The following is a 20,535-nucleotide window of genomic DNA, read 5'->3' as shown; positions in this document are numbered from 1 at the left end:
GCAAGGTACCAAAGAGAGAGAGAGAGAGAAAGGCAGAGAGAGAGAGAGAGAGAGGGAGGAAGGAAGAAAACGTGAGACATACTGAGAGAAAGAGAGGAAAACAAGAGAGAAAAACAGAAAGATCTTGATCTTGGATGACAAAGGTGTAGAGTGAGCAATGAGCTCAGATAATCATACAGCTAGGGGTGTACACCAGAGAGAGAGAGAGAGACAGGTAAAGAAGACAGGAAGAGGGACAGAGAGCAGGAGACAGAGAAAGGAGGGGACAGTTGGGAGTTGGTGAGTGATTGAGAGGATCTGTCAGAAACAGGCCTCAGAAAAACACTTTTGGATTTAATTGTGAACACTCTTGTGCTGATTTTAATGAGTGGATCACTTCTCGTTACTGAATCCTTCTGGAATTTTCCAAGGCTGGATTAATGTGCCCTGTGGGGAATTGGGCAGGTACAAGCACCAATTACAGAGCAAGAGGGAAGTCTCTGGGTAGTTAACGTGACAACAGGTTCCAGCAGCAGCAGCCAGGCAGGGAACAACTCCCATAGATGATGCTGACGATGTAACACAGGCATCAGAGCGGTGGGTGAGGGAGACAGAGACAACTAACACATCAGCATGGACACTCAGCCCCTGGTTTTCTGACCAGGGACCACACAGGCGACACCGTCTGTGTCTGTGTGTGTCTGTGTCTGTGTGTGTGTCTGTGTGTGTGACGGGGTAGTCAGTGTCACCCAGAGGTGCAGTATCGGACAGGATTAAACTGACTGGAAGAGACACCAGAACAAAACAGCTTCAACCATGGAGCATTTAACGGTGAGTAAGAGCAATTCAGACCGGGCAGCTTTGGCTAAAATTAATTGTTATTTAATTATTTAATAATTATCAATGTCATTGATCAGCTTCTTAAAGCAGAGTTTAGAGACGCTGAGATTACTCTCCTCAGAACAGAGCAAAGGGAGTTTAATGCAGATGTGGAAGGGGTCACAATGGAGTAATTCAGGAGTTAGTGTTCCCAGGGGCAGGAGGGGCAGGCACCAGAGGAAGACAGATTGAGGGGAGTCAGGGGTTGGGTTGGATTAGGTGGTTGTGTGGGGGTGAGCTGACTGGTTATCCCACAGCGAGATGTTGTGTTCTGGAACACGCTACCTGAAGGGCACCTGGGAGCAGATTCATCAGGAACTTTCCAAAAGGGAACTGGGAAAAGAGGTTGAGAAGTTTTTGGGGTTATGGAACAGAGCAGTGGGAATCCCAGATAGCTCTTTCAAAAGGCCAGCAGGGAACTGACGGGATGCTGAATGGCCTGAAAGTACAGTGCGAGAAATGTGAGGGGAACCATGTTTTATTTTGAGTTAATGTGATATCTAACACAGAGTGGGGGATACAGGACTCTCCTGGTAATATAGCTGCTGCACTGGGGTACAATGCGGTCACCCCCTGTCCCTCTGCTAACTCCTGGCACTGTCAGTAAACACCTAAGCCTTTCCACTCAGTGGGTCAGTAAATTGGTTATCAACACAGAGACAAATTTCTATCCAAATTCACACCGACTACATCCTCTGGATAACTACATTCCCTGCTCTTCCATTTAGGGTGGTCCAATGGCTCAGTGGTTAGCACTGCTGCCTCACAGCATCAGGGACCCAGGTTCAATCCCAGCCTCGGGCGACTGACTGTGTGGAGTTTGCACATTCTCCCTGTGTCTGTGTGGGTCCTTCCCATAGTCCATACCTGTCCAGGTTAGGTGAATAGGTGAATTGACCATGCTAAATTGCCCATAGTGTTCAGGGATGTGTAGGCGAGGTGCATTAGTCAGGGGTAAATGTGAAGTAATGGGGAATGGGTCTGGGTGGGTTATTCTCCGAAGGGTCGGTATGGACTTGTTGGGCCGAAGGGCCTGTTTCCACACGGTAGGGATTCTATGATTCAGATTTCAGAGAGAAGGGCATCTCAAGCTTCCTGTGGCCACTCCCTGATTACAGACTGCCTCTTATTGTACCCAGCTTTCATTCAGCGACTTATCTCTAAATAAACTGCCCCCTCCCTCCCAAATCCCTGGCTCTCACACTGACAGTGTCCACAGGGAGAGGGACTGGGCTCTGTACAGAGCAGGAAGTGCTGGTTCCCACTGCCTGCTGAATATCAAGGGTTCTAAACTCTCCCAGTCCCTGCTAGACCCTGTGGGAAGGCTGAAAAACAACAGCAAGCTGCATTCATAAAGCGCCTCATGGGAGCAATTATCAAACAGAATATGACACGGAGCTGCATAAGACCATTCGATACTGAAGCAGAAATTAGGCCATTCAGCCCATCAAGTCTGCTCCACCATTCAATCATGGCTGACATGTAACCCCTGATCCCAACTAATCAGGAACCCAATATCTAGAGGAATAGCGGAAGAGTAGGACAAGTCTTAAACAAGGATCAAGCGGGCTAAAAGGGGTCATGAAATAGCTTTAGCAAGCAGAATTAAGGAGAATCCCAAAGCATTTTATTCTTATATAAGAAGCAAGCGGGTAATTAGAGAAAGGATTGGTCCACTAAAGGATGATGAAGGAAGGCCGTGTGTCGAACCTGAGAGAATGGGTGAGATTCTGAATGATCACTCTGCATCAGTGTTCACTGAGGAGAGGGACATGATGAGTGTTGAGATTAGAGATAACAGTTTGATTAGTCTGGATCACATTGGCACAAGTAGGGAAGATGTGTTGGGTAGGCTAGAGGTTACTAAGGTGGACAAATCCCCAGGACCGGACGGGATCTATCCCATCCTGCCCCCTGTAAAAACACCATCCCATTCTCCCAATTCCTTCGTCTCCGCCGCATCTGCTCCCAGGAGGACCAGTTCCAAAACCGTACAACCCAGATGGCCTCCTTCTTCAAGGACCGCAATTTCCCCCCCGACGTGGTCGACGATGCCCTCCACCGCATCTCTTCCACTTCCTGCTCCTCCGTCCTTGAGCCCCGCCCCTCCAACCGCCACCAGGACAGAACCCCACTGGTTCTCACCTACCACCCCACTAACCTCCATGTACAGCGCATCATCCGCCGTCATTTCCGCCACCTCCAAACAGACCCCAGCACCAAGGATATATTTCCCTCCCCTCCCCTATCAGCATTCCGTAAAGACCACTCCTTCCGTGACTCCCTCGTCAGGTCCACACCCCCCACCAACCCAACCTCCACTCCCGGCACCTTCCCTTGCAACCGCAGGAGGTGCAAGACTTGCGCCCACACCTCCCCCCTCACCTCCCTCCAAGGCCCCAAAGGAAACTTCCATATCCGCCACAGATTCACCTGCACCTCCACACACATCATCTATTGCATCCTCTGCACCCGATGTGGCCTCCTCTATATTGGGGAGACAGGCCGGCTACTTGCGGAGCATTTCAGAGAACACCTCTGGGACACCCGGACCAACCAACCCAACCACCCTGTAGCTCAACATTTCAATTCCCCCTCCCACTCCACCAAGGATATGCAGGTCTTTGGACTCCTCCATCGCCAGACCACAGCGAAACGACGGTTGGAGGAAGAGCGCCTCATCTTCCGCCTAGGAACCCTCCAACCACAAGGGATGAACTCGGATTTCACCAGTTTCCTCATTTCCCCTCCCCCCACCCTGTCTCAGTCTAATCCATCGAATTCAGTACCGCCTTCCTAACCTGCAATCTTCTTCCCGACCTCTCCGCCCCCACCCCAGTCTGACCTATCACCCTCACCTTGACCTCTTTCCACCTATCACATTTCCGACGCCCCTCCTCCAAGTCCCTCCTCCCTACCTTTTATCTTAGCCTACTGGACAAACTTTCCACATTCCTGAAGAAGGGCTAATGCCCGAAACGTCGATTCTCCTGTTCCCTGGATGCTGCCTGACCTGCTGCGCTTTTCCAGCAACACATTTTCTGCTCCTCCTGGTGGAAACATCTTCTCCACGTCCTCTCTATCCAGGCCTCGCAGTATTCTGGAAGTTTTGGCTAGATCCCCCCCTTATCCTACTAAACTTCATTACATACAGAGTCTTCAATGACAATCCCTTCATCCCTGGGATCATTCCTGTAAACTTCCTCTGGCCCCCCCTCCAAGACCAGCACATCCTTCCTTAGATACGGGGCCCAAAACTGTTCACAAGATTCTGAATGTGGTCTGACCAGAGCCTTATACAGCCTCAGCAGTACAGCTCTGCTCTTGTATTCCAGCCCTCTTGAAATGAATGCTTACATTGCATCTGCCCTCCGAACTGCCACCTAAACCTGCATGTTCACCTTCAGAGAATCCTGAACTGGGACTCCCAAGTCCCTTTGTGCTTTGGATTTCTGAAGCCTTTCAGTGTTTAGAAAATAGTCTGCGCCTCTATTCTTCCTACCAAAGGGCATAACCTCACACTTTCCCACATTGTATTCCATCTGCCACTTCCTTTCCCACTCTCCCAGCCTGTCCCAGTCCTTCAGTAGCCTCCCCACTTCCTCACCACTATCTGTCCCTCCACCTACCCTTGTGTCATCTGTAAACTGAGCAACAGTGCCCTCAGTTCCTCCGTCCAGACTGTTAATGTATAATGTGAATCGCTCTGGTCCCAACACAGACCCCTGCAAAGCTTGGTCAAGGGGGTGAACTCTAAGGGGTGCCCGGATGAAGAGTAGAGAAGAATCCCAGATTCCTGATCTTTTTGGGACCGGGCAACATCAGGTGGAACTTTTCCTTCCCACTAATTTTTTATACATGTGATAAATGTGAGGAGATGCCCTTGGACAGGATAAACAAGGCGGGGGTATACACGATGAATGGGAGGACCCTGGGAAGCACAGAGGATCAGAGCGACTGTGGTGTGTATGTACCCTGGTCCCTGGAGGTATCAGGACAGGTTGATACAAGGGTTGAGAAGGTATTTGGTCTCGTTGGTTTTAGTAGCCGAGACACAGAGTTGAAGAGCCAGGAGGTGATGTTGGAACAGTGTAAAACATCAGTCAGGTTACAGTGAGAATATTGTGTGCAGTTCTGGAATCCACATTATAGAAGAGATGTGGTAGCACTCGGGAGGGGGCAGAGGGAGATTTATCTCGGGAGGGGGCAGAGGGAGATTTACCTCAGGAGGGGGCAGAGGGTGCTGCCTGGGCTGGAGAGTTTGTCATAAAAGGAGATTGGACAGATTTTGGAATTGTTCTCCTCTTTTTTATTCACTCTTAGGATTGGGCGTTGCTGTCTGGCCAGTATTTTATTGTCTGTCCCTAGTTGCCCTTGACATCAGGGCTGTATTTGACAGAGTGTGGCATCAAGGAGCCCTGGCTAAACAGGAATCAGTGGGTATCGGGGGCAAACTCCCCGCTGGTTGGGGTCATAGCTGACACATAGGAAGATGGCTGTGGTTGTTGGAGGTCAGTCATCTCAGCTCCAGGGCATCTCTGCAGGAGTTCCTCAGGATAGTGTCCTGGGCCCAACCATCTTCAGCTGCTTCATCAATGACCTTCCCTCCATCAGAAGGTCAGGAGTGGGGATGGTCACCGATGATTACACACAATGTTCAGCACCATTCATCACCCCTCAGGTACTGAAGCAGGTTAATGTTCAAATGCAAAAAGATCTGGACAATATCCAGGCTTGGGCTGACAAGTGGCAAATTACATTCACACCACACAAATGCCAGGCAATGAGCATTACCACTAAGAGACAATCTAATCCATACCCCTTGACATTCAGTGGTGTTCCCATCACTAAATCCTCCACTATCAACCTCTGGGGGGTTATCATTAACCAGAAACTCAACTGGACTCACCAGTGAACGCAGGAGCAACAAGAGTCTAGATCAGAGTGGTGCTGGAAAAACACAGCAGGTCAGGCAGCATCCGAGGAGCAGGAAAATCAACATTTCGGCAGGAGCCCTTCATCAGGAAGGCTTTTGCCCAAAACATCGATTTTCCTGCTCCTCGGATACTGCCTGACCTGCTGTGCTTTTCCAGCACCACACTCTGATCTAGACTCTGGTTTCCAGCATCTGCAGTCCTCACTTTTGCCTACAGCAGCTACAAGAGCAGGTCAGAGGCTGGGTATCCTGCAATGTGTAACTCACCTCCTGACTCCCCAAAGCCTGTCCACCATCTACAAGGCACAAGTCAGGAATGTGATGGAATACTCCCCACTTGCCCCTGGGTGGGGGCAGCTCCAACTACACTCAAGAAGCTCAACACCATCCAGGACAAAGCAGCCGTTTGAATGGCACCACATCCACAAGCATCCACACCCTCCAGCACCATCGCTCAGTAGCAGCAATGTGTACCATCTACAAGATGCACTGCAGAAATTCACCAAAGATCCTCAGGCAGTTCCTTCCAAACATGACCACTTCCATCGAGAAGGACAGGGGCAGCAGGTACATGGGAACACCACCCACTGCAGGTTCCCCTCCAAACCACTCCCCATCACGACTTGGAAATATATCGCCGTTCCCTCACTGTCACTGGGTCAAAATCCTGGAATTCCCTCCCGAAGGGCATTGTGGGTCAACCCACAGCACATGGACTGCAGCGGTTCAAGAAGGCAGCTCACCCCCACCTTCTCAAGGGGCAACTAGGGACGGGCAATAAATGTTGATTCAGTCCATGATGTCCTCGGTCAATGAACAAATAATAAGTATGAGTTTGATGTATAATGGGAACTGTTGTGTGTTAGCACACAGGTAGTAGATCAGGGTTAGTACACTGGGAGGTGCCTGACAAGGGGATGATGGGGGTTCTGCACTTGCTAACTGAACAGCTTGACATTTGCTGATGCTCATTTTACTCAATAGTTATATTTACGAGCTCTCCCCTGCACCCCACCCCCCCACCCCCCCTATGTCCCTGGGGGTTGATAAAGGTTCTGCTCCTGATCCTAATCCTGTCCTTCTGTGTTCATCAACACAACAGTCAAATCCCAATTTCTCCTCCTTAAGCTCCCAGAGATTAAGCCATCACAGTTAAACCTGCTCCAGGAAACCATTCACTCTACACTGCCCACAAACACAGAGGAAATCCAAGCCAGTGAGAGAGGGAAAGAGTCTTTGACCCTTCGGTGATGATAGCTGATAGGGGTGGGGGTGGAAGTTGTTGGGTGGGGTAGTGTTTGACTCTCTTGAAGTTGTGTCCTCTGACCCCCTCCTGCCCCATGCTCTGTTTTCAGGAGGACAACTGGAAGGAGATTGCGGGGAAGAAGATGAAATTCCCATCCAGTCTGATTGGAGCCATCTATGATGGGAACTTGGCCAAACTGTACAAGTTGCTGCAGACGAGCGATGGGCTCCTGAGGCAGCTCGATGACTCGGAAGACCGATCCTGGAGAGAGGCTCTCAATCTGGCCATCCGCATGGGCAACGAGGAAATTATCGTCAACCTCCTGCGACTGGTCAAGTTCGACTTCCGGCAAATCCATGAGGCCCTGCTAGTGGCTGTGGACATGAATCTCATCAACGTGGTCAAACTCCTGCTGGAGCGGCTGGACCAGCAGAAAGGAGTCAGTCACAACAAGGTGGACATCATGTCCTTCTCCCTGGCCTTGTTCGACCACTCCATTGACAGCTCGCGATTTGCGCCAGGAGTCACACCGTTGACCCTGGCTTGCCAGAAGAACTTGTTTGAGATTGTGGATCTGCTGATGAAGAAAGGCCATGTCATTCCTAACCCCCACAAGATCTCCTGCTCCTGCCCAGAGTGTCTCAACGCCCGGCAGTATGATATGCTCAAGTTCTCGTTGTCTCGCATTAACACCTACAAAGGGCTAGCCAGCCGGCCATACCTGTCCATTGCCAACGAAGACGCCATGTTGAGTGCCTTCAAGCTGAGCAGGGAACTCAAGCAGCTGTCTAAGAAGGAGCCTGAGTTTAAGGTTGGTGACTCCACGTTCAATCCAACTGAGCTTGACAGGGTGGACCAGACAGTGACATGTTTCTGGGTGACTCAAATTGAGGTGGGGGAGGGGTGGGTCGGTATTGCTGCCTTCAGCAACTGTAGGACTTTGGGGACCAACTATAACTCTGACAGTGCGGCGCTCCCTCAGCACTGACCCTCCGACAGTGCGGCGCTCCCTCAGCACTGACCCTCCGACAGTGCGGCACTCCCTCAGCACTGACCCTCTGACAGTGCGGCACTCCCTCAGCACTGACCCTCCGACAGTGCGGCGCTCCTTCAGAACTGACCCTCCGACAGTGCGGCGCTCCCTCAGCACTGACCCTCCGACAGTGTGGCACTCCCTCAGCACTGACCCTCCGACAGTGCGACACTCCCTCAGCACTGACCCTCCGACAGTGCGGCACTCCCTCAGCACTGACCCTTTGACAGTGTGGCACTCCCTCAGCACTGACCCTCCGACAGTGTGCCACTCCCTCAGCACTGACTCTCCGACAGTGCGGCGCTCCCTCAGCACTGACCCTCCGACAGTGCGACACTCCCTCAGCACTGATCCTCCGACAGTGCAACACTCCCTCACCACTGACCCTCTGACAGTGCGACACTCCCTCAGCACTGACCCTCCGACAGTGCAACACTCCCTCAGCACTGACCCTCCGACAGTGCGACACTCCCTCAGCACTGACCCTCCGACAGTGCGGCACTCCCTCAGCACTGACCCTCCGACAATGCGGCACTCCCTCAGCACTGACCCTTCGACAGTGTGGCACTCCCTCAGCACTGACCCTTCGACAGTGCGGCACTCCCTCAGCACTGACCCTTCGACAGTGTGGCACTCCCTCAGCACTGACCCTCCGACAGTGCGGCACTCCCTCAGCACTGACCCTCCAACAGTGCAACACTCCCTCAGCACTGATCCTCCGACGGTGCAGCACTCCCTCAACACTGACCCCCCGATAGTGCGGCACTCCCTCAGCACTGACCCTCCGACAGTGCGTTGCTCCCTCAGCACTGACCCTCCGACAGTGCGGCACTCCCTCAGCACTGACCCTCCGACAGTGCGGCACTCCCTCAGCACTGACCCTCCGACAGTGCGGCACTCCCTCAGCACTGACCCTCCGACAGTGCGGCACTCCCTCAGCACTGACCCTCCGACAGTGCGGCACTCCCTCAGCACTGACCCTCCGACAGTGCGTTGCTCCCTCAGCACTGACCCTACGACAGTGCGGCACTCCCGCAGCACTGACCCTCCGACAGTGCATCACTCCCTCAGCACTGACCCTTCGACAGTGCAGCACTTCCTCAGCACTGACCCTCCGACAGTGCGTCACTCCCTCAGCACTGACCCTTCGACAGTGCAGCACTTCCTCAGCACTGACCCTCCGACAGTGCGTCACTCCCTCAGCATTGACCCTTCGACAGTGCGTCACTCCCTCAGCACTGACCCTTCGACAGTGTGGCACTCCCTCAGCACTGACCCTCCGACAGTGCGGCACTCCCTCAGCACTGACCCTCCGACAGTGCGTCACTCCCTCAGCACTGACCCTTCGACAGTGCAGCACTCCCTCAGCACTGACCCTCCGACAGTGCGTCACTCCCTCAGCACTGACCCTTCGACAGTGCGTCACTCCCTCAGCACTGACCCTTCGACAGTGTGGCACTCCCTCAGCACTGACCCTTCGACAGTGCGTCACTCCCTCAGCACTGACCCTTCGACAGTGCAGCACTCCCTCAGCACTGACCCTCCGACAGTGCGTCACTCCCTCAGCACTGCCCCTCCAACAGTGCAACTCTCCCTCAGCACTGACCCTCCGACAGTGCGGCACTCCCTCAGCACTGCCCCTCCGACAGTGCGGCACTTCCTCAGCACTGACCCTCCGACAGTGCGTCACTCCCTCAGCACTGACCCTTCGACAGTGCGTCACTCCCTCAGCACTGACCCTTCGACAGTGTGGCACTCCCTCAGCACTGACCCTTCGACAGTGCGTCACTCCCTCAGCACTGACCCTTCGACAGTGCAGCACTCCCTCAGCACTGACCCTCCGACAGTGCGGCCCTCCCTCAGCACTGCCCCTCCGACAGTGCGGCACTCCCTCAGCACTGACCCTCCGACAGTGCGGCACTCCCTCAGCACTGACCCTCCGACAGTGCGGCACTCCCTCAGCACTGACCCTCCGACAGTGCGGCACTCCCTCAGCATTGACTCTCCGACAGAGCCCAGCCCCTCAGCACTGACCCTCCGACAGTGCGGCACTCCCTCAGCACTGATCCTTTAACAGTGCGGTACCCTCACTGGAATTTATTATGAACCATAATTCGACCATAATTCACTTCCTGAGATATTGGGTCAGGTGAACAAATGTGTGGATCAAGAAGTCAGTCTGAGGAACATCTTAAAGGAAGAGATGATGAGACATCTGAGTGTGGGACTGTGGAAGGCGGTGGTTTATGGTGGTTGATACAAAACAGGGTCGGTGATGGGAGCAAAATTCGGGGAGGGCCCTATAATTTGGGTGATTCAGGAGAGGAATGGGCTGAGACCACCTCGGGGTTTAAAAACCAAGGTTAGATTCTCATTTGAGGAGACTATTTCCCAGGATCACGGAGCGGGACAGGGAATGGGGATTTGTCACCAGTTTAGATGTGGCTGCAGTGAGTGACAGATTCTCTCAGTTGAGATGGAACTCGTAATATTTTTCAATCATTGAAATCTCTGAATGTCCCCCTCATTATTATCATTCCGTTGTCATCTCCACCTCATCATTGAATCCTTGGTGTTTCAGTGTCTCTCAGTGGAGGTAAAGTCCTGGACCAGAGACCCAGGTCATGTTTATGGTCAATGGGAGAATTTGAATTCAATGAAAATCTGGAATTATGATTTTAACACTGACCATGAAGCTGTTACTGATTGTCAGGAAATCCCTATCAGGTTCCCTTTAGGGAAGGAAATCTGCCATCCTTACCTGGTCTGGCCTACGTGTGACTCCAGACCCACAGCAATGTGGGTGAGTGATTAATTACTCTCGAACATAGACAGGCCTCAGCCCCAGACACAGATCAGGAGGAGGAACAATTGCTGGTCTTACAAAGAGACAGCCACTTCTCATGAACAAACAATCTCAAATAATCTCCCTCTTTTCCAGCCGGAATACCTGAGCCTGGAGGAACTCTGTGAGGACATGGCTGTGGAATTGCTCGGAATGTGCCGGAATCAGAGTGAAGTAAACGCTGTGCTCAATGACTGTGGTGAGGAGACGACAGAAGATGCAGATAACCAGGCCTTCGAAGAAGGGATTCCCAACCTGGGCAGGCTGCGCCTTGCTGTCAACTATAACCAGAAGAGAGTGAGTGTTACTGTGGCTCAGATACACCCTTCCCTGTTTTCCCCGTCTCCATGAATTCCCCGGGTAAACCCCCTGAGTAAACCCCTGGGTACACCCCTGGGTACACCCCCCGGGTACACCCCCTGGGTACACCCCTTGGTTAAACCCCCCGGGTACACCCCCCCCAGATACACCCCCTGGGCAAACCCCCGGGTACGCCCCTGGATACACCCCCTGGGTAAACCCCCGGGTACACACCCTGGGTAACCCCCACTGGGTACACACCTGGGTACACCCCCTGGGTAACCGCCTGGGTAAACCCCCCCGGGTACACCCCCTGGGTAACCCCCCGGGTAACCCCCGGGTACACCCCCAGGTAAACCCACTGGGTAAACCGCCCCGGGTACACCCCAGGTACACCCCCCAGGTACACCCCCGGGTACACCCCTTGGGTAACCCCTCCCCCGGGTAAACCCCTGGGTACACCCATTGGGTAAACCCCCGGGTACATCCCCTGGGTAACCACCCCCGGGTACACCCCTTGGGTAAACCCACCGGGTACACCACCTGGGTAAACCCCTCTGGGTACATCCCCTGGGTAAACCCCTCCCGGGTACACCCCCTGGGTAAACCCACCGGGTACACCCCCTGGGTAAACCCCCCTGGGAATACCCCTGGATACACCCCATGGGTAAACCCCCCCCAGGTACACCCCCTGGGTAAACCCCTGGGTAACCCCCCCCCCCCCCCCCCGGGTACACCCCCAGGTACACCCCCTGGGTAAACCCCCTGGGTAAACCCCCCCGGGTACACCCCCGGGTACACCTCCTGGGTAACACCCCACCCCCACCCCGGGTACACCGCTGTGTTCACCCCTGGGTAAACCCCCTGGGAAACCCCTGGGTAAACCCACCCGGGTACACCGCTGGGTACACCCCCTGGGTAAACCCCCTGGGTAAACCCCCTGGGTAACCCCTCCCCCCCCCCCCCAGGTACACCTCTCAGCATCAGCTTTGACAGTGCTCGCCGGCTGAGCCTCTGCTGCCCTCTGGTGGAGATTTCCAAAGACTCACAACATTTCACCCCCATCCCAATCCAAACTGCTCAGCCCCTTATCCTGAAACTATTCCCAATGTTCCAAATATCCCATCAGGAAGGACAGCCTCTCAGTATCCATCCTGTCCAGCCCCTTCACTATTTTATTTGTACCATGGGATCATTTCCTCATCTCAGTTTCTCGTCATTAGATAATCCCTTGGAACCAGCCTCATTTCAGCCCATCTCGAGCAAGTCTCTCCTCCCACAAAGTTCCCAGTTATGGTCCCACCAATACCCTGTGCAATTACAAAGAAACCCACCGCACTCCACATCCTTTCAAACTCACGCTAGCTTCCTGAGGAGGTGCTGTACTTGCAGCTTAATGTCCTTTAATTCATGTATACGGATGCCCAGGTCCCTGCACCTGGACTACTGTGCACAGAGTCAGTCACTTGGCTGATGGAAGGATTGGGGCAGCTCAGTGCTCAGCACGGTCACCTCACGGCGCTAGGCACCATCGGGCGACTGTCTGCGTGGAGTGTGCACATTCTCCCCGTGTCTGCGTGGAGTGTGCACATACTCCCCGTGTCTGCGTGGAGTGTGCACATTCTCCCCTTGTCTGTGTGGAGTGTGCACATTCTCCCCGCGTCTGTGTGGAGTGTGCACATTCTCCCCTTGTCTGCGTGGAGTGTGCACATACTCCCCGTGTCTGCGTGGAGTGTGCACATTCTCCCCGTGTCTGCGTGGGAGTGTGCACATACTCCCCGTGTCTGCGTGGAGTGTGCACATACTCCCCGTGTCTGTGTGGAGTGTGCACATACTCCCCGTGTCTGTGTGGAGTGTGCACATTCTCCCCGTGTCTGCGTGGAGTGTGCACATTCTCCCCGTGTCTGCGTGGAGTGTGCACATACTCCCCGTGTCTGCGTGGGAGTGTGCACATACTCCCCGTGTCTGTGTGGAGTGTGCACATTCTCCCCGTGTCTGCGTGGAGTGTGCACATACTCCCCGTGTCTGCGTGGGAGTGTGCACATACTCCCCGTGTCTGCGTGGAGTGTGCACATTCTCCCCGTGTCTGTGTGGAGTGTGCACATTCTCCCCGTGTCTGCGTGGAGTGTGCACATTCTCCCCGTGTCTGCGTGGAGTGTGCACATACTCCCCGTGTCTGCGTGGGAGTGTGCACATACTCCCCGTGTCTGTGTGGAGTGTGCACATACTCCCCGTGTCTGTGTGGAGTGTGCACATTCTCCCCGTGTCTGCGTGGAGTGTGCACATACTCCCCGTGTCTGCGTGGAGTGTGCACATTCTCCCCGTGTCTGCATGGGTTTCCTCCCACAGTCCAAACCTGTGCAGGTCAGGGCAGACTGGCTGTGGGAAATTGCCCAGAGTGTCCAGGGATGTGCAGGCCAGGTGGGCTACCCTTGGGAAATGCAGGGCTACAGGGATAGGGGGTGAGTCGGTGTGGGATGCTCTTCAGAGGGTTTGGTGTGGACTCAATGGGCAGAATGGCCTGTTTCCACACTGTCGGGATTCTAAAGTTCCATGAATAAATGCCTTGGCTGAGTTCTGAGGTTTATTAGATCTAACACCTGCAATATTTCAGAAGGGCTGTCTCATGATGAAAGGTGTTTATGCTGGAACTGTCTAAAACACTGCTCAGGCCACAACCCAGGTACTGTGTCAGTTCTGGTCAGTACATTATAGGAGGGATGTGATTGAATGAGAGATGGTACAGAAGATGTGGTCGGAGCTGTTAGGAAGGATTGGATAAGCTGCAGTTGTTATTCCTGGAGTAAAGAGGATTGAGGGGGGACCTGATGGAGGTCTATAAGATTATGTGTAGCAGAGATAGGATGGTAGACACAGGGAAAATACGGGAGGAATGTAAATGTGGTTCTGTTGTTTCAAAAGGGTGCAAAGGGAATGCCAACCAATTATAGGCTGATTAATCTCACTTTGTTGGTGGGTAAGTTGATAGAATCAAAGATTCACAGAGAAGCACAGCACAGAAACAGACCCTTCGGCCCAACCCGTCCATGCTGACCAGATATCCCTAACCATTTGCCAGCACCCGGCCCATATCCCTCCAAACCCTTCCTATTCATAAACCCATCCGGATGCCTTTTAAATGTTGCAATTGTACCAGCCTCCACCACTTCCTCTGACAAAGTCTTTTCCCTGGGGTTGGGGAGTCCAGAACTAGGGGCATAGGTTTAGGGTGAGAGGGGAAAGATATAAAAGAGACCTAAGGGGCAATGTTTTCCCGCAGAGGGTGGTACGTGTGGGGAATGAGCTGCCAGAGGAAGTGGTGGAGGCTGGTACAATTACAACATTTAAAAGGCATTTGGATGGGTATATGAATAGGAAGGGTTTGGAGGGATATGGGCCGGGTGCTGGCAGGTGGGACTAGATTGGGTTGGGAAATCTAGTCGGCATGGACGGGTTGGACCGAAGGGTCTGTTTCTGTGCTGCACATCTCTATGACTCAATGGAGGAGAAAGTGAGGTCTGCAGATGCTGGAGATCAAAGTTGAAACTTTATTGCTGGAACAGCACAGCAGGTCAGGCAGCATCCAGGGAACAGGAGATTCGACGTTTCGGGCACAGGCCCTTCTTCTATGACTCAATGCCCCGGTTGAATGTAGCCTTGATGTCAAGGGCTGTCCCTCTCCCCTCCCCTCCCCTCTGGAATTCAGCTCTTTTGTCCATGTTTGACCCAAGGCTGTAATGAGGTCAGGAGCTGAGTGGTCCTGGGGGAATCCAAACTGGGCGTCACTAAGCAGGTTATTGCTGAGCAGGTGCTGCTGGATAGCCCTGTTGGTGGCACCTTCCATCACTTTACTCATGATCGTGAGGAGACTGATGGGGTGGTAATGGGTTGGATTTGTCCCGCTATTTATATACAGGACATACCTGGATAATTTTCCACATTGTCGGGTGGATGCCAGTGTTGTACCTGTACTGGGACAGCTTGGCTAGGCAAGTTCCTGGAGAAAGTGAGGGCTGCAGATGTTGGAGATCAGAGTCGAGAGTGTGATGCTGGAAAAGCACAGCAGGTCAGGTAGCGTTCAAGCTGGGCTGATGAATGGCTTATGCCTGAAACATCGATTCTCCTGCTCCTCAGATGTTGCCTGACCTGCTGTGCTTTTCCAGCACTACAGTTGCAAGTGGCTAGCTCTGGAACACAGGTCTTCAGTCCTATTGCAGGAATGTTATCAGGGCCCATAGCCTTTGCAGTATCCAGTGTCTCCAACCATTTCTTGATATCACGTGGAGTGAATTGAATTTACCAAAGACTGGTGTCTGTGATGCTGGGGACCACTGGAGGGGGCTGGTGTCTGTGATGCTGGGGACCACTGGAGGGGGCTGGTGTCTGTGATGCTGGGGACCACTGGAGGGGGCTGGTGTCTGTGATGCTGGGGACCACTGGAGGAGGCTGGTGTCTGTGATGCTGGGGACCACTGGAGGGGGCTGGTGTCTGTGATGCTGGGGACCACTGGAGGGGGCTGGTGTCTGTGATGCTGGGGACCACTGGAGGGGGCTGGTGTCTGTGATGCTGGGGACCACTGGAGGAGGCTGGTGTCTGTGATGCTGGGGACCACTGGAGGGGGCTGGTGTCTGTGATGCTGGGGACCACTGGAGGGGGCTGGTGTCTGTGATGCTGGGGACCACTGGAGGATGCTGGTGTCTGTGATGCTGGGGACCACTGGAGGAGGCTGGTGTCTGTGATGCTGGGGACCACTGGAGGAGGCTGGTGTCTGTGATGCTGGGGACCACTGGAGGGGGCTGGTGTCTGTGATGCTGGGGACCACTGGAGGGGGCTGGTGTCTGTGATCCTGGGGACCACTGGAGGAGGCTGGTGTCTGTGATGCTGGGGACCACTGGAGGAGGCTGGTGCCTGTGATGCTGGGGGTCACTGGAGGGGGCTGGTGTCTGTGATGCTGGGGACCACTGGAGGAGGCTGGTGTCTGTGATGCTGGGGACCACTGGAGGAGGCTGGTGTCTGTGATGCTGGGGACCACTGGAGGAGGCTGGTGTCTGTGATGCTGGGGGTCACTGGAGGGGGCTGGTGTCTGTGATGCTGGGGACCACTGGAGGAGGCTGGTGTCTGTGATGCTGGGGACCACTGGAGGAGGCTGGTGTCTGTGATGCTGGGGACCACTGGAGGGGGCTGGTGTCTGTGATGCTGGGGACCACTGGAGGAGGCTGGTGTCTGTGATGCTGGGGACCACTGGAGGAGGCTGGTGTCTGTGATGCTGGGGGTCACTGGAGGGGGCTGGTGTCTGTGATGCTGGGGACCACTGGAGGAGGCTGGTGTCTGTGATGCTGGGGACCACTGGAGGAGGCTGGTGTCTGTGATGCTGGGGACCACTGGAGGAGGCTGGTGTCTGTGATGCTGGGGACCACTGGAGGAGGCTGGTGTCTGTGATGCTGGGGACCACTGGAGGAGGCTGGTGTCTGTGATGCTGGGGACCACTGGAGGGGGCTGATGTCTGTGATGCTGGGGACCACTGGAGGAGGCTGGTGTCTGTGATGCTGGGGACCACTGGAGGGGGCTGGTGTCTGTGATGCTGGGGACCACTGGAGGGGGCTGGTGTCTGTGATGCTGGGGACCACTGGAGGAGGCTGGTGTCTGTGATGCTGGGGACCACTGGAGGAGGCTGGTGTCTGTGATGCTGGGGACCACTGGAGGAGGCTGGTGTCTGTGATGCTGGGGACCACTGGAGGAGGCTGGTGTCTGTGATGCTGGGGACCACTGGAGGGGACTGGTGTCTGTGATGCTGGGGGTCACTGGAGGGGGCTGGTGTCTGTGATGCTGGGGACCACTGGAGGGGGCTGGTGTCTGTGATGCTGGGGACCACTGGAGGGGGCTGGTGTCTGTGATGCTGGGGACCACTGGAGGAGGCTGGTGTCTGTGATGCTGGGGACCATTGGAGGGGACTGGTGTCTGTGATGCTGGGGGTCACTGGAGGGGGCTGGTGTCTGTGATGCTGGGGACCACTGGAGGGGGCTGGTGTCTGTGATGCTGGGGACCACTGGAGGATGCTGGTGTCTGTGATGCTGGGGACCACTGGAGGAGGCTGAGATGGATCATCCACTTGGCATTTCTGACTGAAGATTATTGTAAATGTTTGATCAAATGCACTGATGAGTTGGGCTCTCCCAACATTGAACCCGGGTTGATCCCCTGGCTTGATGGTAATGGTTGAATGGGGGATATGCCAGGCCATGGGGTCACAGACTGTGCAGGAGTACGATTGGTAAGGATGGGGTCAGGTATCTTTCTCCCTCTTGTTGGTTCCCTCCCCACCTGCCGCAGACCCAGTCTAGCAGCAATGTCCTTTAGGACCCAAACCAGATTGGTCACTACTGGCAGGTCTCCCTCATTCTCTCTATCGCTGTATCCAACCCTTTTAAAAGCCAAGGCAGCAGATTGTCAGGGCCAGGGGATATGTTGTTACTTCATCCCATTAATTTCTCCAACACCAGTTCCTCATTTATACCAAATAAATAGCAAAAGATCTGCAGATGTTGGAAATCAGAAACAAATACAGAAGTTGTTGGAAAAGCTCAGCAGGTCTGGGAGTATCTGTGGAGAGAAGTCAGAGTTAACGTTCCGAGTCCAGTGACCATTCTCCAGTTCTGAGGCAGGGTCACTCGACCAGACATTGATTTCTCTCCATAAATGCTGCCAGACCTGCTGAGATTTTCCAGTAATTTCTGTTTTTGTTTCTGATTTATACCATTTTCTTTTCATGCACATTCATCCAGCCTTAGTTCCCCACTGTCAACTGTGAGGAATGATTATCGTTGTGCACCATTTCCTTCCTTAGTAAAATGTCACCTGTCTCTGCCTCCTCAAAGGCTTACATTTACTCTCATTAATCGCTTCCTATTTACAAGCAAATAAAACGTTCCGTTCTTGTGCCTCTCAATCACCTTCTCTTGTATTCACTCTCTCTCTTTTATCCATTTCTTCTTCCTTGTTTGCTGCATTCTATAATCTTCCCACACCTCCTTCCCATTATACCTTATAGTAACACTTTATTCCTGATTCCTGATGAAGGGTTTTTGCCCAAAACGTCGATTTTGCTGCTCCTTGGATGCTGCCTGAACTGCTGTGCTCTTCCAGCACCACTAATCCAGAATCTGGTTTCCAGCATCTGCAGTCATTGTTTTTACCCTGTTTTTACCTTATAATAACACTAACACCTTCTTCCTCCGATTAAAGACTGACTTTAAAACCCACCCCTGGGTCACCGTGATGGAGTTTACTGCCGAAAAGGAATGTGTATTTGTTGCAATTAATGTATTAATGTATTAATTAATGTATTAATTCTTTAAATGAGCGATTGCTGATCTATCATCCTGCCTTTTTTCATGGGTTTTCAATTTATTGTTGGCAACTCACTTTCCATGTGTATACAGAGCTAACTTTGTGTACATTCAACCCCTTGTTTTGGACTGAATTGAATCACTGTCAAACTCAACAGAGAATTCAATTATATTATGGTAACTCTTTCCTAGTGACTGCTTTATTATAACGTGAATCAACCCTTTTCATTGCAAAATACAAGATCCAAAATAACCTGGTCACTATTTTGTTCTGTCAAATTCTAGAATGTTTTGTTTACTAGTTTAATTGAGAAAACTACGTTGTCTAAAGTTTGTGAACATTTCCTCCATAATATATAGAGACATGAAGCCTTACTTCACAGAAACAAACCCTTCAATCCAACTTGTCCACACCCACCAGATATCCCCATTTGCCAGCACCCGGCCCATATCCCTCCAAACCCTTGCTATTCATATACCCATCCAGATGCCTCTTAAATGTTGCAATTGTACCAGCCTCCACCACTTCCTCTGGCAGCTCATTCCATACACGCACCACCCTCTGTGTGAAAAAGTTACCCCTCAGGTCCTTTTGAAATCTTTCCCCTCTCACCCTAAACCTATGAAGATTAAAGTCTCCAATAATAACCCTTTTATCCATGTTTCATTTGCTTAAAGTTCCCCAACAATACAACCACTGTTTGGGATCTATAAACCCAACTCTCACCGATAGCCCGTGCTCTTTCTCAGCCCCACACAACCTAATTCTCACCAACATCGACCTGTTTTTTTCTGTCAATGCTCTATATACCATTCCCTACCAGCATCCAGATTTCCCGATTTGGTTACCTCTTTATAAAGCCAACCACCTGGAACGTTATTTCCCAATCGTAATCACGTTGTGCCATGGTAACAGATCAGATCATTCCATTTCCCCCGTCACTCAGAATGCATTATGTCTGTTACTGAAGTTTCACAATTTCACTGTGACATTGTAAAACATTTCTCTGAGACACCAATATCTAGTTCCCATTGAGACTCGCTGTCCTTCCCTGACCATTCTGATGACCAATCACTGAACCAAACCATCACCCCTGCAGCTTCAGGATTGACCCCTCCCAGAAGGTCCTATTGGGTGGACAAGGGATGGACAGTTTCCCAGGACAGACAATGGCTGGCTGCTCCTGAACACTGTCTTTGTGACAGCCCGCTCCTCACCCTCTCACTCTGTATTGTGCTTCTCTTCCAGTTTGTGGCTCACCCAATCTGTCAGCAGGTGCTCACCTCGATCTGGTGTGGGAAGCTGACCTGGTGGAGAGGCAGCAAGACCATCTCATTAGTGTTTGTCTCATTTGGAATGTTCCTCACCATGCCCTTGTTATCGATGTTCTACTGGATTGCCCCAAAATCTAAGGTAACGGTTCGCAGACACCCGGGGATCAACACTGGGGGCCAGGGAATGTTAGACATTGTGGGGAAATGAGAAATGTATTGCTCAATCAGCACTGACCCTCCGACAGTGCGGCACTCCCTCAGCACTGACCCTCTGACAGTGCGACACTCCCTCAGCACTGACCCTCCGACAGTGCCCACTCCCTCAGCACTGACCCTCCGACAGTGCGGCACTCCCTCAGCACTGACCCTCCGACAGTGCCCACTCCCTCAGCACTGACCCTCCGACAGCGCAACACTCCCTCAGCACTGACCCTCCGACAGTGTGGCACTCCCTCATCACTGACCCGCCGACAGTGCAGCACTCCCTCAGCACTGACCCGCCGACAGTGTGGCACTCCCTCAGCACTGACCCTCCGACAGTGCGGCACTCCCTCAGCACTGACCCTCTGACAGTGTGGCACTCCCTCAGTACTGACCCTCCGACAGTGCGGCACTCCCTCAGCACTGACCCTCCGACAGTGCGTTGCTCCCTCAGCACTGACCCTCCGACAGTGCGGCATCCCCTCAGCACTGACC

General features: G+C 53.1%; 1 protein-coding gene across 1 annotated transcript in view; it reads left to right on the top strand.

The window, feature by feature from the left end:
• Nucleotides 1–619: 619 nt before the first annotated feature.
• trpc2b (transient receptor potential cation channel subfamily C member 2b) overlaps nt 620–20,535 on the top strand; it is a 53,047-nt gene continuing 33,131 nt past the window's right edge. Inside the window, exons 1-4 of the mRNA XM_087988488.1 lie at nt 620–810; nt 7,150–7,851; nt 11,015–11,215; nt 19,814–19,978. Coding sequence (XP_087844614.1) covers nt 796–810; nt 7,150–7,851; nt 11,015–11,215; nt 19,814–19,978 — 1,083 coding nt within the window. The 5' untranslated portion in view covers nt 620–795. The remainder of the gene's footprint in view (nt 811–7,149; nt 7,852–11,014; nt 11,216–19,813; nt 19,979–20,535) is intronic.

The sequence above is a fragment of the Chiloscyllium plagiosum genome, unplaced genomic scaffold (assembly GCF_037043375.1).
Source record: "Chiloscyllium plagiosum isolate Xiang-an unplaced genomic scaffold, Cpla_swu_hap1 HiC_scaffold_6, whole genome shotgun sequence".
In the NCBI taxonomy this organism is placed as follows: domain Eukaryota; kingdom Metazoa; phylum Chordata; class Chondrichthyes; order Orectolobiformes; family Hemiscylliidae; genus Chiloscyllium; species Chiloscyllium plagiosum.
This window is presented reverse-complemented; position numbering and strand designations above follow the sequence as displayed.